Source organism: Carcharhinus amblyrhynchos, chromosome 6 (genome assembly GCF_965287045.1).
Source record: "Carcharhinus amblyrhynchos chromosome 6, sCarAmb.v2.hapA, whole genome shotgun sequence".
In the NCBI taxonomy this organism is placed as follows: domain Eukaryota; kingdom Metazoa; phylum Chordata; class Chondrichthyes; order Carcharhiniformes; family Carcharhinidae; genus Carcharhinus; species Carcharhinus amblyrhynchos.
In genome coordinates, this window is record NC_137329.1 from 66656720 (window position 1) to 66684298 (window position 27579).

Sequence of the window (27579 nt, forward strand, 5' to 3'; positions counted from 1 at the left end):
TGTAGACTTAAATGAGACTTTTTCAGAATTGAAAACTGGAAATCAAGAGTAAAAGGAAACAGAAGACTTAGTTATGATACTGTTACATTTATAAATTCTGATGATACTGCTAAAGTATTGTAAATCATTGTAATTATATCATGATGAACTAAGAAATCTGAACTTATATGATGTAAAAAATTTGTATGGTTAGATTTCTGATTATGAAGATTGAGAATCTGGAAGATGGGCAGTGGCACTGCTGCTTCACAGCTCCAGAGACTTGGGTTTGATTCCTGGCTTGGGTCACTGAATGTGTGGAGTTTGCACATTCTCCTCATGTCTGTGTGGGTTTCCTCTGGGTGCTCCGGTTTCCTCCCACAGTCCAAAGATGTGCGGGTTAGGTTGATTGGCTATGCTAAAAATTGCCCCTTAGAGTCCTGAAATGCATAGGTTAGAGGGATTAGCGGGTAAATATGTTGGGATATGGGAGGGGGGGGCCTGGGTAGGATTGTGATCAGTGCAGACTCAAAGAACAAAAGAACAGCACAACACAGGAAACAGGCCCTTTGGCCCTACAAGCCCACGCCGCCCATTTCAACACTCAGTGAGTGCCTTATTCAAGTCTTTTGTCGATTGTCGACGTTTTTGTCTACCTCAGGTGGACTCCACAATAAAGGGGGTGCAAATTTAGGGAATTATCTGTGCGCCAGATTAAGGGAGATCCAATTCAGGGACAATTTATTGACACATCAGCCTAAAAAGCATGTTTTTGGGATGTGGGAGAAAACCCACGCAAGCACGGGGAGAATGTACAAACTCCCACAGACATTGATCCAAGCTGGAGATCCGACCCGGGTCCCTGTAACTGCACAGCAGACAGTGATACTCACTAAGCTGTCATGTTGCCCGTCAGCTGGTCCAGTTTAAGCTTACACTAACGGACATGAAGCACTAGGCAACTCTCGAAGCAACATCCAAGAGCAACCCCCACGCGACCCACCGTGTGTATGCCCCTTGTTAGCCAACAAGGTGGACCGAATCACTTGTGGATGTAAACGGAGACATCAATAAACATAAATAGACATACAACAGGCTATACAGACATTAATGGAAGATCCCCAATAGCTCCAACGTAAGTGACAAGGTGAACCTTAAAATTTGTTGGACGACTGATAGATAGGTGGTTTTAGTTAAGTCAGGCAGCATGGTTGGTGCAGGCTTGGAGGGCCAAAGGGCCTGTTCCTGTGCTGTAATTTTCCTTCTTCTGAATAGATTACCTCAGTTTCAGATAAGAGAAAAATATTCGCCACAACGTTGCCCATTTTGCCAAAAAGTCACTCAGTTTTCTCAGACACAGCCTGTCCACAGACAGTAGAGCTTTCTGCTCTTTCCAAAATGAAATCTTATCTCTCTCCCCGCTGTGGTCCCCCGCTCCAATTTCTCACTCACTATCTCATCTCCAATCTTTGCTCTCATCCTTGAAACCAGCAGTCCTGGTTCCCGCGTGATGTGGCAATGCCGGCGTTGGACTGGGATAAGCGCAGTAAGAAGTCTCACAACACCAGGGTAAAGTCCAACAGGGTTATTTGGCAGCACATGCTTTTGGAGCACTGTTCCGAAAGTTTGTGCTGCCAAATAAACTTGGACTTTAACTTGTTGTTATGAGACCTCTTACTGTCCCACAAGTGTCTCAGAGGGGAATTGCTGGCCCCTCTCAATTTGATTGCATACCAATTGGCTGGAGGTTCCCAGCAGGGATTATCAGCACTGATAGCTCCAACCACTCCCAAAAGAAAAGAAAGAACAAACTGAAAGAACAATGTATAAAGATCCGTTTATTACCCACAATTTCCACTCATCGTGGGGTCAGATAGATTAAACAAACTTTATCAATCACCATCCCTCTATACACTGTCAGAATCAACAAATGTTCCAGGTGAGCAGTGTTACATGCCTCCAACACACAGCTGGCACAGGACGGGAAGGGCTTACTATTCTAGATGTGTTCAGTTGTCGTGCACAGAATATTTGTAGTCACCACTTCAATACAATCTGGCCCAGAACCAGAAGGGCGAAAAAGGGGGCACAAAATGGTCTTGGCAGACAGGATTAAGGAAAATCCAAAGGCATTTTACTCATATTTTAGGAATAAAAGGGTGGTTAGAGAAAAAAAAATCGGTCCTCTTAGGGACAGAGGAGGGGAACTATGCTTAGAGCCCGAGGGAATGGGGGAGATCCTGAATGAATACATTGCGTCAGTATTCACGAAGGAGAGGGACTTGTTGTTGGCAGTGTTTTGGAGGGAGTTGTAGACCTGTTGGAGGAAATATCCATTACGAGGGAGGAAGTGTTAGAGTTTTTAGGTAGTATTAAAACTGATAAATCTCCGGGGCCTGATGGCATTTATCCTAGGCTGCTTAGGGAGACGAGAGATGAAATTGCTGGGCCTCTGACGCAAATCTTTGTCTCTTCTTTGGACACAGGAGGGGTCCCAGAGGGCTGGAGGATAGCAAACGTGGAACCGTTGTTTAAAAAGGGTAGTAGGGATAACCTGGGTAATGGTAGGCCGGTGAGTTTGACATCAGTGGTAGGGAAGTTGTTGGAGAGGATTCTTAGAGGTAGGATGTATATGCATTGAGAGCATGGCAATCCGATTAGCGATAGGCAACATGGCTTTGTAAAGGGGAGGTCGTGCCTTACGAATCTGGTAGAATTTTTTTTTGAGGTGGTGACAAAAATGGTCGACGAAGGACGAGCCGTGGATGTTGTCTACGTGGATTTCAGTAAGGCGTTTGACAAAGTCCCCATGGTAGGTTGGTGGAAAAGGTTAAGGCTCATGGGATGCGAGGACAGGTGTCTAGATGGATTGAGAACTGGCTTGGTAACTGGAGTAAAAAGTCTGACAACACCAGGTTTTAGTCCAACCGACTTATTTGATAGTAAACGCACAAGCTTTCGGGTTAGTCCAACGCCGGCACATCCACATCTTGGTAACTGGAGACAGAAGTAGTGGAAGGGTCTTTTTCTAGCTGGAGGTCTGTGACTAGTGGTGTGCCGCAGGTCTCAGTACTGGGACCTTTGCTATTTGTAATATACATAAATGTCTTGGAAGAGGGAGTAACTGGTGTGGTCAGCAAGTTTGCAGATGACACGAAGATGGCTGGACTTGCTGATAGTGATGACCAGTGTCAGGCAATACAGCAGGATATAGATAGGCTGGTAAATTGGGCAGAGAAATGGCAGATGGAATTTAATCCAGGTAAATGCGAGGTGATGCATTTTGGAAGAAATAAGGTCGGGGGGGGAGATAAATGGTAGGACTATTAAGAGTATAGAAACACAGAGGGACCTAGAAGTGCAAGTACAGGTGGCAAAGGCGGCTTATGGTATGCTTGCCTTTATAGGAAGGGGTATAGAGTATAAAAGCTGCAGTCTAATGTTGCAGTTGTACAGAACATTGGCTAGACTGCATTTGGAGTACTGCGTCCAGTTCTGGTCGCCTTACTACCGGAAGGACATGGAGACCCTGGAGGGAATGCAGAGGTTTACCAGGATGCTGCCTGGTGTGGGAAGCCTGAGCTATGAGGAAAGATTGGGCAAATTGGGGCTGTCTTCCTTAGAAAGACAAAGAATGAGGGGAGATCTAATAGAGGTGTATAAGATTATGAAAGGTATAGATAGAGTGAACAGTGGTAAGCTTTTTCCCAGTTTGGATACAAAAATTACGAGGGGCCACGGGCTTATGGTGAGAGGGGCAAAGTATAATTCAGATGTTAGAGGGAAGTTTTTCACACACAGTTGTGGGGACCTGGAATGCACTGCTAAGTAGGGTGGCGGAGGCAAGCATGCTAGAGTTGTTTAAGGCTTACCTAGATAGGCACATGAGCAGACTAGAGATGGAGAGATACAAAAGATTGTTCTACATAAGGATCAAGAGCCTTAGGACGTTCCTGGGAATCAATTGCTTCCTATGGACCGTCCAACATATTTTATGGCTCACTTGAATTACGTTTGAGCTTCTAGGGATTCCATGAATGTCTGTTTAAGTTGTGCATGTTACTTGATGTCTTTTTTTTTAAATCCACAGGTGATTCGGTCCACCTTATTGTCCAACAAGGGGCATACATGCGGTGGGTCGTGCAAGGGCTGCTCTTGGATGTTGCTTCAAAGTTACCTAGCGCTTCACGTCGTTAGTGTACGCTTAACCTGCACCAGCTGACAGGCACCATGACAGCTCAGTGACTATCACTGTTTGCTGTGCAGATACATGGATTTGGGCCAGTGTCTGTGGGAGTTTGCACATTCTCCCCGTACTTGTGTGGGTTTTCTCCAGTTTCCTCCCACACGCCAAAAACGTGCTCTTAGGCTGGTTGGTGTTAACAAATTGTACCTAAATTAGGCGTCCCTCAATCTGGTTATAATTCCTTTATTGTGGAGTCCAATAGGCATAGACAAAGGTCATAGGTAGAAGAGGGCGCTCACAATGTTAAAATGGCGGCGTGGGCTTGTTGGGCCTAAGGGCCTGTTTCCTGTGCTGTGTTGTTCTTCGTTCATGTCCAGTCCCACTCTGTTGCAAAGGATCTGGACAACCACTTCCCATCAATATGCTCCAGACTGTGTCAGGCTCTTGTACAATTGGACATTTTGGGCACCTACAATAGTTTAACAGCCTGCTACAGTTAACCTGGTATAATCAGGTATAGTCAGACAGCAAGTTAGAGTCAGGCTGTGAACCGTCATAGTTTTGCAGTTAACTGAGCTGGTCACTATACAGTTGTTTAGTCAGACTGTGGGATGGTCTTGTTCACACAGCAGTAGTCAAGATCGTGAGCCAGCCGCAGCACAGACAGAGCACGGGCCGGCCGCTATACAGTTTTGCAGTCAGACAGATAGTCTCAGTGCATTTTTTCAGGATGAGACGCTAGAAAGAGAATCTCTGATGGTCCAAGTAGTTCATTATGAGCAGTACAATTTACTTTCCAATATATTGGTCTCAGAGGCTGATCAACCCCAATTATAAAAATATATCTTCTGCCAAACAGGTAAGTAATCCATTAGTGGACCTGGAACAGACAGAAATCAGCATCATTAGATCAAACATCTGGATCAACGGCTCCCCCAACCCACGACTAGCCCTCCACTCTATCAGAATCTTTGTTTCCTGACCGTCCTGGGAGTTCCTGATCAAACCCACACCCACTGCCCAAAGACCCAAACCTCCAAAGGGTTTCTCTTTGCACGAATCCTGCACCCTCCCTCTCAGCCTATTGCATCTGGGTTACAGAAAGGAGAAAGGGAATAACAAGAACACACCACAAAAATTAGGAGGCGGCCATTTGGCCCCTTTAGCCTTCTCTGCCATTCAGTAAGATCATGGCTTATCTCATTATAGTCTTAATGCACTTCCCTGTTTTCCTCCCCAATTATTCTTGATTCCCTCTTAGATTAAAAAAAATTAGTCTTAAATATATTCAATGATCCTATGGCCAAACGGGCCATCTAAAATGGCAGTTTGTAAAGCACTCTGGGACAATTGGGCTAGAACTAAAATGACAGGCTGCAGTTTAGAACATAGAACATAGAACATAGAACATTACAGCGCAGAACAGGCCCTTCGGCCCACGATGTTGCGCCGACCAGTTACAAAAACAATGACCCACTAGCCTATACCAATCCCTTTTCGTCCATAAACCTATCCAGAGATCTCTTAAACGCCCCCAAACTAGACGCATCTACAACTGCAGCAGGCAGGGCATTCCAATCCCTCACCACCCGCTGGGTAAAGAACCTACCCCTGACATCCGTCCTGTAGCTACCCCCCCTTAATTTAAAGTCATGCCCCCTCGTGCTAGCTTTCTCCATCCGAGGAAAAAGGCTATCACTATCCACCCTATCTAAACCTCTAAAGACAGAGACAAACAGGCTGCAACCCAGACGAGTGAATAAACAGGATATGGATCATCTCCAGGATGAAAGAGACTTTCTGGTCACACTGGGTTGTGTACCAGACATAAGGGCACCATGAACCCTTATTTAGGAGGGAGATAAGTGACCCATGTGCCTCCAGCACCTACAGACATGGCTGTTGGGGACACACGTAGAGATCGGTGTGGTAGCACCTGATTGGACTCTTATCGATCAGGGGGTCAAGTCCTGATCGATTGATTGGCAATGGCCAAAAGAGGCGTGAAACCAAATGGGGTATAAAGGGTGCTGCGCAACCAGGAATTTCTCTCTCTCTCTGACCCCACGAGCAAGCTACAACAATGGTGACCATCGCCATCGATGACCAGCACGAGGAGAACCACCACACCTGAGAAGGAAGACCAGAGCCAGAGTGCCAGACCACACCAAAGGACTAGACTACGCAGAGGATGACAGAGACCAGCACACAGATAAAGGCCAAAATCTTCTTGGGTACATGCCAGTCATGCAAAGTCAAGTCAAGGTTGGGTGGCACAGTAGTTAGCACTGCTGCTTCACAGCTCCAGGGACCTGGGTTCGATTCCCGGCTCAGGTCACTGTCCATGTGGAGTTTGCACATTCTCCTCGTGTCTGCGTGGGTTTCCTCCAGGCACTCCGGTTTCCTCCCACAGTCCAAAAGATGTGCGGGTTAGATTGATTGGCCATGCTAAAATTGCCCTTATTGTCCTGAGATGCGTAAATTAGAGGGATTAGTGGGTAAATATGTAGGGATATGGGGGTAAGGCCTCGATGGACCGAATGGCCTCTTTCTGTGCTGTAGGGTTTCTGTGATTCTATGAAGGTCTTGTATTGGACTTGAATTCTAGTATTTTCTGTAAGATAACTTATTGTTGGTCGGGTTGGTGATTATTGATCGTGTGGGTTCAAATAAATATTGGTTGTACTAATAAGATGTCAACTGGTAGTTATTTGTCCATTGTGTAAGGGTCAAAACAGATTGTGCGGCAGGTAACAATCCAGCCTCCACTGCTTGCTGGGGAAGTGAGTCCCTTGGATCAACAATCATCGGAGAAAATAATTCTCATCTCAAATCTTAAAATGAAAACATCTGAAATTTAAACTGTCACCTAGGTCCTCTGGCCCTCCTGACCTCCCTCCACCCCACACACAAAAAAGAGAAACATCCTCTCAGCACACACCTAATTGCATCCCCTCACGATCTTATGTTTCAAAAAGAAAATCACCTCTCATTCTTCTAAACTCCAATTGATGCAGGCCCAACGTGTGCTCAGAAGAACCCTTAATCCCAAATCAGTCAACAGAATCTTTGAACTACCTTTAATGCAATTCTTTCTTAAGTACGGAGACCAAATCATTATACATTATTCCAGATGTGCCTCTTACAGCTGCAGTAAAGCTTCCCAATAAACACCAACATTCTATTTGCCTTCCAAGTCACTTGCTGCATCTGCAGACTAACATTTTGTGTTTCATGTACTAGGACATTCAGATCAATGTGTACCTCAGTTTTGCAATGTTTCTCTATTTAAATAGTATTCTACCTTTCTATTCTTCCTGCCAAAATGGACAAGTTTACATTCATCCCCATATTATACTCCATCTTCCAACTCAGTTAATCTATCTAAACCTGTTTGTTGATCTTCACCTCCTCATGACAAAAAGATAGATAGGAAAGCAAGTTGTCATCAGTAAACTTGTTACACTTTAGTCCCTTTATCCAAGTGATTGATATAGATTGCAAGTAGTTGAAGCCCTAGCATTGATCCCTGTGGCACTTTACTATCAATATCTTGCCAACCTGAAACTGACTGATTTATCCCTACTCTCTGCTTCCTGTTAGCTAATCAGTCCTCTATCTACACTAACATGTTACCATGAGCTCTTATTGTGCAGTAAACATTGATGCAGCATCCTTGTCAAACGTGTTTTGGAAATCTAACCTCCCCACCAACTACAGATTCCCCTTTATTCAACTGGTTTGTTACTTCCTCATAAGAACGCTAATAAATTAACTGAACAGGATTTCCCTTTCACAAAACCATATTGACTATGCCTGATCATATTATGATTTTCTATAGGTCTTATCTTCTTAATAATGGATTCTAGCATTTTTTCTATGACAGACATTAAGCTAACTGATCTATAGTTTCCTGCTTTCTAAAGTAGGAGTCTTATATTAATGGTTTTCCAATTCACTGGGACCTTTCCAGAATCTAGAGTGTTTGGGAAGATTACAATCAACACATCCATTACCTCTACAGCCACTTACTTTAAGATCCTCAGATGCAGGTCATCAGCTCCAGGGGTCTTGTCAATCTTTAGTTCTAATAGTTTTCCAGTGTTTTCTCCCCAGTAATAATTGTGATTGTTTGAAATAGTTCCCTTTTACTTTTTTTAAAATCCTTTTGGGTTTTTTAAAAACGTCTTCTACAGTGAAGACAGGCACAAAAATACCAAAATGGCTTCTGCCATTTCCACGCTTACCATTAACAACTCCCCAGTCTCTCTCTGTAGGACCAATGTTCACTTTAGTTATGTTTTTCTTTTCACTATTTGTAGAAACACTTACTATGTGTTTTCCTACTTCTAGCTAACTTTTGCTCATTCTCTAATTTCTTCCTAATTTTTCTGTTCTTTGCTGGTTTCAAATCCTGTCCTATCTTTTAGCTTATCACCAATCTTTGCAGTATTGTAAACATTTTCATTCAAATTGATATAATTCTTAACATATAATTCAGTTACAAGTGGTGTACCTCAAGGATCTGTTTTAGGGCCACTGCTGTTTGTCATTTTTATAAATGACCTAGATGAGGGTGTAGATGGATGGGTTAGTAAATTTGCTGACGACACCAAAGTTGGAGGAGTTGTAGACAGTGAGGACGGATGTTAGAGTTTGCAGAGGGACATAGATAAGCTGCAGAGCTGGGCCAAGAGGTGGCAAATGGAGTTTAATGTGGAAAAGTGTGAGGTGATTCACTTTGGTAAGAGTAACAGGAGTTCAGAATATAGGGCTAATGGAAGGACTCTTAGTAGTGTTGACGAGCAGAGAGATCGCGGGGTACATGTGCATAGCTCCCTGAAAGTTGGCACCCAGGTTGATAAGGTTGTTAAGGCGTATGGTGTGTTAGTTTTTATTGGTAGAGGGATTGAATTTCGGAGCCGTGAGGTCATGTTACAACTGTACAAAACTCTGGTGCGGCCGCACTTGGAGTATTGTGTACAGTTCTGGTCGCCGCATTATAAGAAAGATGTGGAGGCATTGGAAAGGGTGCACAGGAGGTTTACCAGGATGTTGCCTGGTATGGTGGGAAGGTCTTATGAGGAAAGGCTGAGGGACTTGGTTATTTTCATTGGAGAGAAGGTGGTTACGAGGTGACCTAATTGAGGCATACAAGATGATCAAAGGATTGGATAGGGTGGACAGGGAGAGCCTTTTTCCTCGGATGGTGATGGCTAACATGAGGGGACATAGCTTTAAGGTAAGGGGTGGTAGTTATAGGACGGATGTCAGAGGTAGGTTCTTTACTCAGAGGGTAGTAAGGGCGTGGAATGCCCTGCCTGCAGCAGTTGTGGACTTGCCAACTTTAAGGGCGTTCAAATGGTCAGTGGATAGGCATATGGATAACATTGGAATAGTTTAGGTTAGAGGGTCATTAGATTGGTTCCACTGGTTGGCGCAACATCGAGGGCCAAAGGGACTGTACTGTGCTGTAATGTTCTATGTTCTATTAACTTCCTTAGTTAATCAGAGATGATACATTGTTCTCGAGGTTTTTCTTTCGCAATGAGATATATTTTTGCTGAGAGCCAAGCCCTTAAATATCTGCCACTGTTTCCCCTATCATGCCTTTTAATCTATTTTTCCAGTTCACTACAGCCAACTCTGTCCTAAGCGTAAATAAGTATAAGGGTAAGGCCTTGACTTTAGACTCTCACTTCTTCCTCTCTCTCAAACTGAATGTGAAATTCTATTATGATCATTGTATGGGAGCTTCTAGCAAACAGTGAGATAAGTAATCCCAGAGCATAGATATACTTGTGTAGCTGTCAATACTCACGAGCCACGAGACCCACACCTGGAACATAGTCAGCGAGAACCCGGAGCAGAAAGAGGATCTTACTCCTGAAAAGAGAAGCACAAATGGGTGACAGGTGCAACTCTAGGATAATCACTAGTTACAAGGAAGAAAAGATAGCTGGAACTCACCGAACAGCCATGTCCAAGGATCCTAAGCAGCACATAGAACGTCAATAGGGATCCACATACTTTGGCCCCTGCCAGCCACAACCCCCCCACTCCACTCCAAACCCCCCATTAGAGTGTCCCATAAATACAGTTCCAGTTACCTATCCAGTGTGCTTTAAACAAGAGCCCAGATACCACCACCCCCAACCCAGTGTCCTGTTAACAGGGTCTCTGGATACTCCTCCCACTGCTGAAAAAATGGGCTAGATACCCTCAAAACCCTATGGAGGGGCCGAAATACCCAAGATAGATATGAATCAGAAAGCAAAAGTCTCTCACTCAGAGTACCGGTCGTAGAATGGGGATCGCAGCAAATAATACAGCAACAGGAAGGTGCGTCTTCGCAGCTCAGCACGCTCAGCCTGCCTCATCTGCTTGGGGGGTCTCAATAAATTCAAGCTGTGGGAAACACACCAGTTATAAGACACAGGACAACAGCAGCAAAGTCAGATGGTGGTTAACAGGTCAATGTGTTATGGCCAAATTAATTTACACAGGATTGTGCGCTGGTGTCAGTATAGAATCATAGAAATTAGGAGAGCCAGAAGGGGTCATGAGAAGGCCTTGGCGGGTAAGATTAAGGAGAATCCCAAGGCCTTCTATAAATATGTGAAAAGTAAAAGGATGAGAAGAGAAGGGATAGGACCTATAAAAGGTGAAGGGGGAAAGGTCTGTGTGGAACCAGAAGAAATGGCAGAGGTGCTTATTGAGTACTTTGCCTCAGTAGTCACCATGGAAACTGATCTGGGAGATTTTGCCACAGATTTGCAGCAGATGGAAAAGATTGAGTATGTGGATATTAAGGAAGAGGATGTGTTAGAACTTTTGAAGTCTATCAAGATAGATAAGTCGCCGGGACCAGATGGGATGTACCCCAGATTACTGTGAGGTGAGGGAGGTGATTACAGAGCCCCGGCGATGATCTTTGCGTCGTCAATGGAGACGGGAGAGGTTCCGGAAGATTGCAGACGTGGTTCCTATTTTCAAGAAATGGAACAGAGATAGCCCGGGAAATTACCGACTGGTGAGTCTGACCTCAGTGGTTGGTAAGCTGATGGAGAGGCTTCTGAGGGACAAGATTTATGAGCATTTGGAGAGGTTTGGCATGATCAGAAATAGCATGGTTTTGTCAAGGGCAGGTCGTGCCTTACGAGCCCAGTTGAGTTCTTCGAAAATGTGACTGAACACATTGACGAAGGAAGTGCAGTGGACGTGGTGTACATGGACTTCAGCAAGGCGTTTGATAAGGTCCCCCATGCAAAACTTCTTGAGAAGGTGAGACGGCATGGGATCCAAGGGGCTTTGGCCTTGTGGATCCGGAACTGGCTTGCCTGCAGAAGGCAGAGAGTGGTTGTGGATGGGTCTTTTTCTGCATGGAGGTCAGTCACCAGTGGAGTGCCCCAGGGATCTGTTCTAGGACCCTTGCTGTTTGTCATTTTCATAAATGACCTAGATGAGGAGGTGGAGGAATGGGTTAGTAAGTTCGCCGATGACACGAAGGTCGGTGGTGTTGTGGATGGTCTGGAAGAATGTCAGAAGTTGCAGCAGGACATAACTAGGATGCAGGACTGGGTGGAGAAGTGGCAGATGGACTTCAACGCAGATAAATGTGTAGTCGTCCATTTTGGCTGGACCAATGGGATGAACGAGTACACTATCAAGGACAGGAGTCTTAGTAGTGTTGAAGAGCAGAAGGATCTTGGGGTCCGGGTCCACAGGACTCTTAAATCAGCCTCGCAGGTGGAGGATGTGGTCAAGAAGGCGTATGGTGTACTGGCCTTCATTAATCGAGGGATTGAGTTTAGGAGTCGGGAGGTAATGCTGCAACTTTATAAGACCCTTGTCAGGCCTCACTTGGAGTACTGTGCGCAGTTCTGGTCGCCTCACTATAGGAAGGACGTAGAAGCTATTGAAAGGGTACAGACGAGATTTACAAGGATGTTGCCTGGATTGGGAGGCATGCCTTATGAAGTTAGGTTGAGGGAGCTGGGACTCTTCTCCCTGGAGAGACGAAGGTTGAGAGGCGACCTGATAGAGGTTTATAAAATGTTGAGAGGAATAGATAGGGTGGATTCTCAGAGGCTATTTCCCCGGGTTGAAATGGTCGCTACGAGAGGACACAGATTTAAGGTGCGGGGAGGCAAGTACAGAAGTGATGTTCGGGGTAAATTTTTCACTCAGAGGGTGGTGAGTGAATGGAATCGGCTGCTGTCAGTGGTGGTGGAGGCGAACTCGCTGGGGTCTTTTAAAAGACTTATGGATGAGTATATGGGATTTAGTGGGATTGGGGGTTATAGATAGGTCTATGGATTGGTAGGTGTTGATGTGATCGGTGCAACTCGTGGGCCGAAGGGCCTGTTTGTGCTGTAGTGTTCTATGCTTTAACTCTACAGTGCAGAGAGGCCATTTGGCACATCGAGTCTGCACCGACCACAATACTACCCAGGCCCTATCTACAAATATTAATCCCTCTAACCTACACAACCCAGGACACTAAGGGACAATTTAGCATGGCCAATTAAACCTAACCCGCACATCTTTGGACTGTGGGAGGAAACTGGAGTACCTGGAGGAAACTCACGTAGACACGAGGAGAATGTGCAAACTCCACACAGACAGTGACCCGAGCCTGTAATCGAACCCAGGACCCTGGAGCTGTGAAGCTGCAGTGCTAACCACTGTGCTACCGTGCCGCCCCAAAGTATTGGAGTATAACTCCAATTCCTGTGAACAGGACTGTGTGCAGGTGTCAGTGTGACTTGGATTCTGGCGAACAGGTTAATTCACTGTATTTTCTCTCTACCTGTAGATTCAGTGTTGTATGGGCTCTGACTCACCTCACAATGTCCAACATTCCAGATACAAGCCATGGCTTCCAGGATTTCTGTCCCCATATTCCTAATGCCAGGACTGGGAGCTTAGGGGCTAAGGAAAACAACCTACTCCCACACATGGGAAACCCAGTGCTCACAATAGCTGGCAATGGCCTATCACCTATTCCTACACAAACATCAAGGAGCTGAATGGCCACCTTTAATTGCTGAATATTGACTCGAGGGGCTGAATGGCCTCCTCCTATGACTATGCAAACATCAAGGGGCTAAATAACCACTTTCCACTTGCAAAGTTATGGGCTCAAGAGGCTGATTGGCCACCTCCTGTTCATATAAATCAGATTTAAGGGACTGAATAGCCTCCTCCTGTTCCTATATCAGATTTGAGGGACTGAACGGCCTCCTTGTTTTGCAGTGTAGGATACGGTGTAACAATGGTCGGGTGATGTAGAGTGATTCGGCCAGGGTCTCCATTTGGCTGAGGGGGGTTGGAGGCTGCTGAATCTTCTCCTGAGATCTCTGCTGTCTCTCCTCCGCTTGAGGAATTCCCCAGCGACGAAATTGCAGTGATGGAGCTGGAACAGAAACACCCGAGATTACATTCAACAACACAAATCTCAAACATTTCAATCACACTGCCACCCATCTGCACTTGCAGTCACATAAGAAACCACCAGAGGTGATGCGTGCCCCCAACCCCCTTAGACACAGTGCCGCCCTCTCCCTTGGCACCCACCCTCCCACAGCACAGCACCCCCTCGGCACCCACCCTCCCACAGCGCACTGCTATCGCGCAAAACTGAAATGATGACCCTGAGGTCCAGAGTAGAAACTCCCTGTGAGCCATTAATGGTGTTCAACGGTTGAAGTGGACAAGCTATGGTCGGTCGTACATACAACGGATAAGGAAGAGTCACTCACAGCAGTTAAGAGTCCGGAGTACCCTCCTTGAACGTTGTCCAATAAACGTGCCGCAGCTATTTTCTGAGTATTCTTCATCCTCTGTGTAACTGTCTGTTAAATTGAAAAAGATGGTAGAGAAATTCTGTTAAATGGAGCAGAAGAGATGGGTGGGAGGAGGGAATAGAGGGCACAGGAGGAGCATCAGTGGACACAGGAAAAGGGGGCAGAAGGTGACGGGCAGAGGGCTCAACTATGGACAGGCAGTTTGGACAAGGGTAGACAGGCTAGAGGCATGGGAGGTGTTGGAGGGGGAAGAGCACTAGGGGTAGGGCAAAGAGGGCTGTTGAACAGGTGCGAAGCAGGCTGAGGGCAATGTGGGGTGGTGCAGTGGGTGGTGTAAGAGAGCTGGGGTGGAGGGGAAGCAGCACAAAAAAGGGAGAAAGAAAGCCAAGGGCACAGAGCTCCGGGGTCAGAGTGCAAGTGCTGAGGCAGTTATCCTGCCTGTATCAATGTGTCACCATTACCTCTCTCAATCTTCCTCGCTGTCAATAGGGAAAAGCTGCTCTCTCACCTTCAATGCTGTTCCTTTGCAGATGTCTCTCTCTGTCAAGTGGTGTGATGGGGGGAGATGTTTGGATCCCAGTGTTGTACCAGAGCAGCAGCAGTATCCTCAGGGTGGCTCTGGAAGTGAATTTCAACAGTCAGTAAAGGTTTCTGCTTGTCAGGAGGTCGGGATGTCAGAGGCAGGATCATCTCAAAACGTAAATGGAGCAGCTACTCAGATCTGAGAGGGGCAGGGGGGGGTGAGGAACCCGAGGGGGAAAGATGCCCAGGGGAACCTAGGATAGGAATCCATAAAGGGCAGGGGGGGCAGCAGGCAGCACTGGGGGGGGGGGGGGGTGGAGGAGAGGGGAAATGAGTGAGAAGAGTTATTGGAGAGTAAGGCAGGCCTCCAAAAGAAGAAGTGTATTCAGGAGGAATTTCTGATTCAGTACGTGGATGGCCTGACTAGAGAGGGAGCAAAACTTGACTTCCACTTGGGAAGTAAGGAAGGGCAGGTAACAGTAGTGTTAGCAAGGGATCACTTTGGGACCAGTGACCATAAAACCAGTAGGATTAAGATAGCTATGGAGAATAATAGGTCTGGCCCAAAAGTTAAATTCTAAATTGGGGTAAAGCCAATTTTGATGGTATCAGGCAGGAACTTTCAACAATTAATTGGGGGAGTCTGTGGGAAGGCAAAGGGGTGTCTGGTAAGTGGCACGCTTTCACAAGTGTTAACCAGGGTTCAGGGTAAACACATTCCTCTTAGAGTGAAGGGCAAGGCTGGCAAAAGTAGGGAACCCTGGATGACTTGGATATTAAAGCCAAGACAAAAAATAGGCAGCTGGCATCAAGTGAATTCATTGAAGAGCATGGGGGTGTAGGAGTAGAGTTAGGGGCGAAATCAGGAGGGCAAAAAGGGGACACAAGATTGTTTTGACAGACAAGGCACAAGAGATTCCAAAGAGCTTCTACAAATACATAAAGGGCAAAAGAGTAACAAGGGAGATAATAGGGGCTCTTAAGGATCAACAAGGTCATTTATGTGTGGATCCACAAGAGATGGGTAAAATCCTGAATGAATATTCATCAGTATTTACTGTTGAGAAAAGCATGGATGTAAGGGAACTTGGAGAAATAAATAGTGATGTCTTGAGGAGTGTACATATTACATAGGTGGTGGTGCTGGAAGTCTTAAAACGCACCACGGTAGAAAAATCCCCAGGACCTGAAGTATATCCCCGGATATTGTGGAAGGCTAGGGAGGAAATTGCAGGTCTCCTAGTTGAGATATTTGAATCGTTGATAGTCACGGTGACGTGCCTTAAGATTGGAGAGTGGCAAATGTTGTGCCTTTGTTTAAAGAGGGCTGCAGAGAAAAGCCTGGGAACTACCAACCAGTGAGCCTCATGTCTATGATCGGTAAATTTTGGAAGGTATTTTGAGAGACAGGATCTACAGGCATTTAGGGATGCAACGACTGATTAGGGACAATCAGCATAGCTTTGTGAGTGGAAAATCATGTCTCACAAATTTGATTGAGTTTTTTTGAAGGGGTAACCAAGAAGGTAGATGAGGGCAGTGCACTTGCTGCATTTCAGCAAGGCCTTTGACAAGGTACCGCATGGTAGGTTGTTGCACAAGGTTAAATCTCACGAGATTCAGGGTGAGGTACCTAAATGGATACAAAATTGGCTTCTTGACCAGGTGGTTGTAAAGAGTTGTTTTTCAAACTGGAGGCCTGTTATCAGAGGTGTGCCTCAAGGATCAGTGCTGGGTCCACTGTTATTTGTCATTTATATTAATGATTTGGGTAAGAATATAGGAGGCATGGTTTGCCGATGACATTAAGACTAGTGGCATAGTGGACAGTGAAGAAAGTTATCTCCAATTGTAACGGGATCTTAATCAATTGGGCCAGTGGGCTGACAAATGCGAGGTGATGCATTTTGGTAGATTGAACCAGGGCAGGACTTATTCAGTTAATGGTAGGGCGTTGGGGAGAGTTGCAGAACAAAAAGATCTAGGGGTACATGTTCATACCTCCTTGAAAGTAGAGTTACAAGTGGACAGAGTGGTGAATGCGGCATTTGGCATGCTTGGTTTCATTGGTCAGAACATTAATACAGGAGTTGGAACATTTTGTTGAAGTTGTACAAGGCATTGGTAAGGGCACACTTGGAATACTGTGCAATTCTGGTCACGCTATTATAGAAAGGATATTATTAAACTAGAAAGAGTGCAGGAAAGATTTACTAGGATGCTACCGGGACATGATGGATTGAGTTACAAGGCAAGGCTGAATAGACTGGGACTTTTTTCTCTGAAGCGTAGAAGGCTAAGGGGTGATCTTATAAAAGTCTATAATACAATGAAGACACAGATCAGCTAGACAGTCAATATCTTTTCCCAAAGGTAGGGGAGTCTAAAACTAGAGGGCATTGGTTGAAGGCGAGAGGGGAGGTATACAAAAGTGTCCAGAGGGGCAATTTTTTCACACAGAGGGTGGTGAGTGTCTGGAACAAGCTGCCAGAGGTAGTAGTAGAGGCAGGTACAATTTTTTCTTTTAAAAAGCATTTAGATGGGTACTATGAACATGCAGGAATATGGGCCAAACGCAGGAAATTGGGATTAGTTTAGGGATTTTAAAAAGAGGGCAGCATGGGCAAGTTGGGCCAAAAGCCCTGTTTCCATGCTGTAAACCTCTATGACTCTATGAGTCTAAGTGAAGGAGTGGGGGCAAGAGTCAGGATTCAGGCAAGATTTTCAGCAGTTGGAAACTGGACAGGGTGTGCTGAATTCAGATTGGAATAATCATTATAGGCTGCGGGTTTGAAGGAAATGCATTGAGCACCACATTCAATCGGTGTGCTGAGCTGACTGATGGACATGGCTCTCCCTGTGGCCAACGCTCAATGACAACAGCGACACAGGCTTATAACAATACAAAAGGCTACACATCAGCTCTTCCCAAAAATGGTGCCCAGAAGGAGGACAACAGCGAAATTGCAAGTGAAGATGACTTACTTGGCCACTTGTATGATTATAATCACCATCCAGCGACAGCTCTCGCCCCACAGCTTGGCTGAGCTCATCTCCATGAAAACCTCCAGGTGTTCCAAAACAGTAAGCCATGTCAATAACCGTTGCTGTGTGGCAGACTGGAACAAGAAACACAGGTCAGCACAGGCCACCCCTCCCCCACCCAGGGGGGGCATGGGCCAGCGCAAACCAGCCCCCCCCCCCCTCCCGACGACACAAGGAGGCACAGACACCCCCTTGGGACACAGGCTGGCGCAGGGACACCCCCCCCCCCCCCGGACATGGGCTGGTGCAGGCACACCCACGGGACACAGGTCAGCGCATCAGACTGAAATCTAATCGAGGGATTTAGGGGTGTTTATATATTGCACAACAGATATCTCGATCTAAGTTACAGACTGGAATCTAATTGATGGGTTTGGGTGGGTTATGTATAGATAAGAGATCTCCAGGAGTGGGTTAAAGACTGGAATCTAATCAAGGGGTTTGGGAAGGTTTATATATAGAATAATAATTTCCAGCCTGTACCTTCTACTTGGGCATCTAATTGAGGGGTTCAGGTGTTTTATTTTTAGAATAGAATGGGAGTGAGTTATCGACTGAATTCTAAAAGGGGTTCTGGTGGTTTATATATTGAATAATAGTTATCCAGGAGTTACAGACCGGAATCTAATCAAGGGGTTTAGATGGTTTATCATTGAATCCTACAGCGCAGGAGACCCATTCGGCCGATCGAGTTGGCACTGACCCAACTCCACCCGCATCCTATCCCCCTAACCCCGTGCATTTACCCCAGCTAGTCCCCCCCCAACACTTGAGAACAATTTAGCATTGCCAATCAACCTAATCCGCATATTTTTGGAGTGTGGGAGGAAACCTGGGCACCCAGAGGAAACCCACACAGAGACAGGGAGAAGGTGCAAACTCCACACAGTGACCCAAGCTGGGAATTGAACCTGGGTCCCTGGCACTGTATGGCAGCAGTGTTAACCACTGTGCCACTACTGTTCCCTACATATAGAATAACTGATACCTGGGAGTGAGTCACAACTGGAATCTAAGTGGAGGGTTCAGGGAATGCAAGGGTTAAAAATCACAAGTTTAAAAATCAAACTATGAGAAAATAAAAAGTTGTTACAAAAGTTTTCATAAATAAGCACCAAGGCCTTTAGTCTTAGAGAATTCATTAAATCAGTCATCTGGAACTGGAAGCAGGGAATGATATCCACATACAGACAGAAACTGCGACATCACTGATGACTTGTAACAAAGAAGAATTAGATCAGCTAATGTGATTTAGTTTTCACGCTGATTGGACATTATAATTAAACAAGTGTAAGGTGATTATGATTGGTTTTGATATCTGTACCTTATGAATGACATAACTGTAATCAATAACTGAGTGGATGGAGATACATCTATAACTTGATTGGTATATGCTAATTACTTGTAATTGAACTTGAAACTATAACTGCTTGTGCATTCCTGAATTCTGGGTCCTGGCTTGTAACCGCTCTGACCTGTGAATTTCCAGGGACCTCGCTACATAGCTTGCATTAAAACAGCTGTTTAAGGGAACTTAATGACTTGGTCCAGTTAATGAAGGGTAAAGTTATGATCAATTAAAAGGCTAACATCAAAGCATATAACAGGGAGGTTTATATATACACAGAACAACAGATATCCAGGAGTGAATTACAGACTGGAATCTAATCGAGGGGCACAGAGTGGTTTACCTTTAAAATAACAGATACCCAGGAGTATGTTAAGACTGAAAACAAATCTAGGGGTTCAGAGTAGTTTATATACAGAACAACAGATACCCAGGAGTGAGTTACTGACTGGAATCTAATCGAAGGGCTTGGGATGGTTTACGTATAGGATAACATGTAACTGGGAGTGAATTACAGACTGGAACATGTCCTTTTCAAGTTGGCACAGTTCAGGTGTGGAGGCAGATACAAGTCAAGTTGACTGTTTTGGAATATGTTCCTGAATTGTTCAAACTGCCTGAACATAAATTACAGGACCGTAAAAATTAGCACATCATCTATGCAAAGGAAAATGTAGATGAATCAACGGTCATGTGTGATCTGAAAAAGGAGATTGAGGAGTGGAAGTATGGTACTAATATGGATCAAAGGAAAGGACAATAATGTGGAATCAGACTGTTTGCTAAAACTGTACCTTCATCTAAAATGAACTGCTGGCATAATGATTCTGAAATCCCACAACACCAGTTTAAAGTCCAAACAGGTTTATTTGTAGCAAACGCCGCAAGCTTTCAGGACAGCCTGTCCCTTCGTCAGGTGGCAGAGTCACTGAGCAGAGACTGATAGCCAAGTTCCGCACACATGAAGACGGCTTCAACCAGGATCTTGGGTTCATGTCACACTATCTGTAACCCCCACAACTTGCCTGGACTTGCAAAATCTCACTAACTGTCCTGTCTGGAAACAATACACATCTCTTTAACTTGTGCTTAAAGCTCTTTCTACTCACATTGTCTGTACCTTTAAAAACTGATTAGCTGTAAAGACTCACATTCCAATCATTATACATGTAAATTGAGTTTGTCTCTCTGTCATTTTTACGACCAGAACTCCCAGCCACCTGACGAAGGGACAGGCTGTCCCAAAAGCTTGCAGTGTTTGCTACAAATAAACCTGTTTGGACTTTAAACTGGTGTTGTGGGTTTTCTTTGTGTTCTACCTCAGTCCAATGCCGGCATCTCCACAATGATTCTGTACAGTGTGCAGAGATGTGGATGCCCAATGAAATCATCTTGTACACAGCTGGTGTTCGAATAAATGACAGTGGTTTTCGCAGCAGCATAACTGCCACAATGATCTTTGAAACATTGGTCGAAATGAGTTCTGACACCAAGGAAGACAATCTGCTGTGTGTCTTTGCCAAAGAGCATGCATAAAGTGATGGTGCAGACCCAGGGCAAACAAAGGAGTTGAATTATTTGGCAGAGGAGCCAAGGCCAATGAACAAGAAAGGGGACAGGGATAAAATGACCTTTCTGAATGGCCCTGACTACACACAGGTAATGTGTTATCCTCCTGATCCTGCCTAGTTCTGAGGGCATTACCAGAGCTAATTTATCATCGCAACAACAAACTCAGTTTGTACTTGGAATCAATGCAGGACTAAGGAGAATTTGAGATAAAGCAGTTTGTCATGAATGCGATAAGGAATGTTCGATGGTGGAAGGCTAGGACTGAAATCGATTATATTGCCATTATGTTTGCATGTTTTGATTTTGTAAAATATTTGTATCTTTATTATAGAATACTAACATTGAAACTGAAGGGGTTTGAAAAATAAAACCATCTTTAAAGGTTGATGCGTTTTTTTCTTAAGGGGAAACTGTGATGTTAGTGCATCTTTAAGAAAGGTTTTTTTTGAAAACATGATTTCTGCAGCTCTCCCAGCTTCCGTGGTTTCTTAGCTCACAGCTTCAGTGATATCGTTGTTGTCTGCTCGACTGGAGATGTCCTTTTATTGCCACTTAAGTGGTTTAAATAGGGTTGTTTATGTTTACTCTATTAGTTTAATGATCCTCCATTGTCAGGAGGACGGTGTGTTTCTGACAGTTTTTTTCTTTTTCAATTTGGAGCTGCAGGTTTGAGTTTTAGTTTTAGAAGAGATAGCAAGGCAAAAGGAAGTGTTTTCCCTCTCTCCCTGTTGTTTTCAAAATTCTGTTGGTTAGCCGAAAACAGGATCTAGTTTTCCTTAACGGTGAAAACCTGCTGTTGTTGGGGGCTGGAACAGTGTCCCTGGTGTTTTGGGAAGCTGTCTTGTCTTCAAGCTGCTAGGGATGAATCCAAAGAACTGCAGACTTCAATCAAAGGACTCAAATTCCCTTATCACGTGAGCAGTAGATTTTGCTGTATTGAACCTGTTTAAAGAGTTGTTTACAGAGGTTGGTTGTATTGAAACACATTAGATATTTTTGTTAAGGGTCATACATTGTCGTGGTTTTGTTTCTTGTTTGTAATTGATTAAAGTTCTTGCTATACATGTTGACTATATACTTAAATAAATTTTGTTTGATAAAAACTCCCTGGTGGGTCATTCGAATCATACCTGAAGTGAAGCCTATCATGCTTATCCTAGCCAAATTCAAGAAGCAAAAGTTATGATCCAGGTGGACTTCGTAAAACACTTTGGAGTTTCTGACCTTAACCATAATAATGGACGGATAACCGCAGTGAGTTATGGACTGCAATCTAATTAGGGAGTTTGGGGAGATTTATATATAGAATGACAGATATTGGTTGGATAGTATATAGCATAACAGATACACGGAAGTAAGTTACAGACTTAAATCTAATTGAGAGGTTTGGGTGGCTTACATATAGATTAATAATTATCCCAGAGTAAATTACAGACTGGACTCTAATTGACGTGTTTGGGGTTGGTTAAAGTAAAACAGAAGATACTTGGGAGTGAGTTACAGACTCAAATCTAACCGGATCTAGCCTGGAGTTAGATGGTGTTAAATTGGATGTCAGCATATTTTAATATTGGGCTTGAGTGAGAAGAGCTCAGCACGTGCGGTTGTTCAATTTTGTTTTAAACAGCGTGACAATACTTTCAAAATTGTAAAGTGAAGCAGTACTTACCACCAGAGGCATCTGAGGGATACCCTTCCTCAATATGCCATCATTGACCAGCACTAACAAGTTGGATGCTGAGTAGACTGTCAAACAAATACAACTCACGTTAAATAATGACCCAAATTGCAGCCACTCCAGTATTCAACACAAGCAGCTTTGGCTCCAGACATGGAAGCTCCCTCTCTTTTATAGTCATTATTGGCCTGTGATGTGGGGGGGCTAATTAGGCTAATAAACAAATAACTATAGATTTAGGAACACTAACATGATACTAAACTTCAGAATGAATGATCTTGGACCATAGGAAAGTAAATCTGCCAGGGCTGTTGCCATAGGAATTAACATTTGCATAATTAACAAATATTTCTCATTTAAAATAGAATAGCATGGTAGCACAGTGGTTAACACTGCTGCTTCACAGCTCCAGGGACCTGGGTTCATTTCCCGCCTTGGGTTACTGTCTGTGTGAAGTCTGCACATTCTCCTCGTGTCTGCAAGGGTTTCCTCCAGGTGCTCTGGTTACTTCCCACAGTTCAAAGATGTGCGGATTAGGTTGACTGGCCATGCTAAAATTGTCCTTAGTGTCCTGAGATGCGCAAGTTAGACTGATTAGTGGGGGGATATGGGGGTAGGGCCTGGGTGAGATTGTAGTCGGGGAGACTCGATGGGCCTAATGGCTTCTTTCTGTACTGTAGGGATTCTATGATTCTTCTATGAGGTATTTTGAATTTACAAGATGGATGTGTTTTGGTTTCGGTCATATTTTGTGAAATTTCAATCAGTGACAAATACAGGGAGGGAGAAGGAACAATAGATCCCCTGAAAAGCAGCTGTCATCAGCAGTGGTCGGAAACAAGATGGCTACCAATGCTAGCCTTATGAATACGGTCATACAACTCCGAGAGATAACACAGGAGGCAAGCAGACAAGAAAAATTTCTCAGGGTCGGACGAGAATCACGTGGGTTCAATTTGGTAGGAATTATTTCACTGTCCAGTGTCCCATATTGCTGGGCAATAGAAGGGAGGTAATGTCTGTAATTTAATAATAAACAAAATCCCATTAGGTCATGATGTGTATTGTTATTGTCTGGAGTTAATGACAGAATGATGATTGACTGATTTGTATTAATATTTACTGGATAACGCCCACAGGAAAGGTGGGCAATCTGACTTTGGGAATGTATAATTGCCATCAGATGGCTGTTCTCCATACAGAGACAGCCAGTCTGCGATGAGCACACTGTTCTCAGTACAGACGCTCATCGGTCTGTGATGAGCAGACTGTTGTCAGTACAGACACCCGGTCTTGTGCATGAGTCACAAAAACCCAGTCTGCAGGTGATCAAGAAGGCGAATGGAATGTTGGCCTTTATAGCGAGGGGGGATAGAATATAAAAGCAGGGAGGTCTTGCTGCAACTGTACAGGGCACTGGTGAGGCCGCAGCTGGAGTACTGTGTGCAGTCTTGGTCGCCGCACTTGCGCAAGGATATTTTAGCCTTGGAGGGAGTGCAGAGAAGGTTCACTAGGCTGATACCGGAGATGAGAGGGTTGGACTATGAAGAGAGACTAAATAGACTGGGTCTGTACTCGGCGTTTCGAAGGATGAGGGGGGATCTTATAGAGACGTCTAAGATAATGAAAGGGATGGATACGGTAGAGGTAGAGAGATTCTTCCCACTTAGAAAGGATAGCAGGACTAGAGGGCACAGCCTAAAGATTAGGGGGGTGCAGTTTAGAACGGAGTTGAGGAGGAACTTCTTCACTCAAAGGGTGGTGAATCTCTGGAATTCTCTGCCCGTTGAAGTGGTGGAGGCTACCTCGCTAAATATATTTAAGTCACAGGTAGATAGGTTTTTGACAGACAAGGGAATTAAGGGTTATGGGGAGAAAGCGGGAAAGTGGAACTGATCCACTTCAGATCAGCCATGATCTTACTCAATGGTGGGGCAGGCTTGAAGGGCTAGATGGCCTACTCCTGCTCCTATTTCTTATGTTCTTATCAGCAGACTGTTGTCAGTACACACACCCGGTCTGTGATCAGACTGTTCTCAGTACACAAACAGCCAATTTGTGATGAGTACACTGTTCTCAGTACTGATGCCCGTCTGTGATCAGAAGACTGCTCTCAGTAGAGACAGCTGTCTGCTTGTGATCAGAAGGCTGTTCAGTACAGAGACCCATCTGTGAGCAGCAGACTGTTCTCAGTTTAGAAACAGCCATCTGTCTGTGATCAGCAGTCTGCTCTCAGTATAGAGGGACACCCATCACCTGAGATCAGAAGACTGCTCTCAGTACAGAGACACTCGTCTATGACGAGCACACTGTTCTCAGTACAGAAACAGCTGTGTCTGTGATCATCAGACTGTTGTCAGTATACACATCCGTCTGTGATCAGCAGATTATTCGCAGTTCAGAGACAGCCATCTGTCTGTGATCAGACTGTTGTCAGTACACACACGTGTCCGTCTGTGATCAGTAGACTGTTCAATACAAACAGCCGTCTGTCTGCGATCAGTACACTGTTCTCAGTACACACACCCGTTTGTCTGTGATCAGACCGTTCTCAGTACAGACAGCCGGTCTGTAATGAGCACACTGTTCTCAGTACTGATGCTCGTCTATCTGTGATCAGAAGGCTGTTCTCAGTAGACTCAGCTGTCTGCATGTGATGATCACACTGTTCTCAATATACAGACACTGTCCATCTGTGATCAGCAGGCTGTTCAGTACACAGATTGGCCTGTGATCAGCAGATTGTTCAGTACACAGACCCATCTGTGAGCAGCAGACTGTTCTCAGTCCAGAAACAGACGTCTGTCTGTGATCAGTCTGTTCTCAGTATAGAGGGACACCCATCACCTTTGATCAAAAGGCTGTTCTCAGTACAGAGACACTCCTCTGTCTGTGATGAGCACAGCTGTGTCTGTGATCAGCAGATTGTTGTCAGTACACACACCCATCTATCTGTGATCAGCTCTGTTCTCAGGGCACACACCTGTCTGTCTGTGATCAGTGGGCTGTTCACAATTCATAGACAGCGGTCTGTGACGAGTAGATTGTTCTTAGTACAAACAGCTGTCCGTCTGTGATCAGCAAACTGTTAGAACCATAGAAAATTACAGCTCAGAAACAAGCCTTTTGGCCCTTCTCGTCTGTGCCAAACCATCTTTTGCCTAGTCCCACTGACCTGCACTTGAACCATTTCCCTCCACATCCCTCTCATCCATGAACCCGTCCAAGTTTTTCTTAAATGTTTTAAGTGACAACGCATTTGCTACTTTATCTGGCAGCTCATTCCACACTCCCACCACTCTGTGAAGAAGCAACGCCCCGCCCCCAATTAAACTTTTCTCCTTTCACCCTTAACCCATGCCCTCTGGTGTTTTTTTTCCTCCCCTAGTCTCAGTGGAAAAAGCCTGCTTGCATTCACTCTTTCTATACCTATCAAAATCTTATACACGTCTATCAAATCTCCCCTCATTCTTCTACGCCCCAGGGAATAAAGTTCTAACCTATTCAATCTCTCTCTGTAACTCAGTTCCTCAAGTCCCGGCAACATCCTCGTGAACATTCTCTGCACTCTTTCAACCTTATTTACATCCTTCCAAGACTGTACACAATACTCTAAATTTGGACTCACCAATGCGTTATATAATCTGACCATAACATTCCAACTTTTATACTCGATACTCTGATTTATAAAGGTCAACGTACCAAAAGCACTCTTTACGACCCTATCCACCTGTGATGTCACTTTTAGGGAATTCTGTACCTGTATTCCCAGATCTCTCTGTACAATTGCGCTCTTCAGAATCCGACCATTTACCCTGTACGTTCTACTTCGGTTTGTCCTTCCAAAGTGCAATACCTCACACTTGTCTGTGTTAAATTCCATTTGCCATTTTTCAGCCCATTTTTCTAGTTGGTCCAAGTCCCTCTGCAAACTTTGAAAACCTTCCTCACTGTCCACTACACCTCCAATCTTTGTATCATCAGCAACTTTGCTGATCCAATTTGCCACATTATCATCCAGATCATTGATGTAGATGACAAACAACAATGGACCCAACACCGATCCCTGCAGCACTCCACTAGTCACAGGCCTCCACTCAGAAGCAATCTTCCACAAACACTCTCTGGCTTCTTCCATTGAGCCAGTGTCTAATCCAATTTACAACCTCCCCATCTATACCTAGCGACTGAACCTTCCTAACTAACCTTCCATGAGGGACCTGTGTCAAAAGCCTTGCTGAAATCCAGGTAGACAATATCCACCGCCTTCCCTTCATCCACTTTCCTGGTGACCTCCTCGAAAAACTCCAATAGATTGGTCACACATAACCTACCATGCACAAAGCCATGTTGTCTCTCCCTAATAAGTCCCTGTCTATCCAAATATTTGTAGATCCTATTTCTTATCACACCTTCCAATAACTTGCCAACCACCGACGTCAAACCTACTAGCCTGTAATTTCCTGGATTTCTTTTGGAACCTTTTAAGTGGAACAAAATGAGCCACCCTCCAATCATCCGGCACCTCCCCTGTGAATATTGACATTTTAAATATGTCTGCCAGGGCCCCTGCAAGTTCAACACTAGCCTCCCTCAAGGTCCATGGAAATACCGTGTCCGGTCCTGGGGATTTATCCACTCTGACTTGCCTCAAGACACCCAGCACCACCACCTCCTCTTTAATCTGTAAAGGTTTCACGACCTCCCTACTTGTTTGCCCAATTTCCATAGACTCCATCCCCGTTTCCTCAGTAAATACGGATGCAAAAAAAAAAACCATTTAGTAAATCCCCCATCTCTTTCGGTTCCATACACAGTCTACCACTTTGGTCTTCAAGAGGACCAATTTTATCCCTCACTATCCTTTTGCTCCTAACACACCTATTGAAGCTCTTTGGATTTTCCTTCACTCTGTCTGCCAAAGCAACATCATGCTTTCTTTTAGCCCTCCTGATTTCCCTCTTAAGTAGCTTCTTGCAGTTCTTTATACTCCTCGAGCATCTGATCTGTTCCTTGTTGCCTGTACATTTCATACAACTCTCTCTTCCTCTTAATCAGTGTTACAATCTCCCTCGAGAACCAAGGTTCCTTATCCCTATTTACTTTGCCTTTAATCTTGACAGGAACATACATAGTCTGCACTCAAAATTTCTTTGAAGGCCTCCCACTTTCCACTTACATCCTTACCAGAGAACAGCCTGTGCCAATCCACACTTCAGCGATCCCTTCTCATTTCATCAAATTTGGCCTTTTTCCAGTTCAGAACTTCAATCCGAGGACCAGATCTATCCTTACCCATGATCAGGTTGAAACTAATGGCATTATGATCACTGCATCCAAAGTGTTCCCTCACACTCACATCCATTACCTGCCCTAACTTATTTCCCACTAGGAGATCCAGTATCGCATCCTCTCTAGCTGGCACAGTATCCATCTGTCT

The 27579-nt window shown here is 44.7% G+C and overlaps 1 protein-coding gene across 1 annotated transcript in view; it reads right to left on the reverse strand.

Moving 5' to 3' along the window:
• Positions 1 to 1804: 1804 nt before the first annotated feature.
• pex16 (peroxisomal biogenesis factor 16) overlaps positions 1805 to 27579 on the reverse strand; it is a 34430-nt gene continuing 8655 nt past the window's right edge. Inside the window, exons 3-11 of the mRNA XM_080190567.1 lie at positions 22131 to 22207; positions 17482 to 17615; positions 14483 to 14592; positions 13930 to 14022; positions 13434 to 13583; positions 13012 to 13084; positions 10454 to 10573; positions 9987 to 10051; positions 1805 to 5045 (exon numbers count right to left, since the gene is read on the reverse strand). Of these exons, the coding sequence (XP_080046693.1) occupies positions 4987 to 5045; positions 9987 to 10051; positions 10454 to 10573; positions 13012 to 13084; positions 13434 to 13583; positions 13930 to 14022; positions 14483 to 14592; positions 17482 to 17615; positions 22131 to 22207 (881 nt within the window). The 3' untranslated portion in view covers positions 1805 to 4986. The remainder of the gene's footprint in view (positions 5046 to 9986; positions 10052 to 10453; positions 10574 to 13011; positions 13085 to 13433; positions 13584 to 13929; positions 14023 to 14482; positions 14593 to 17481; positions 17616 to 22130; positions 22208 to 27579) is intronic.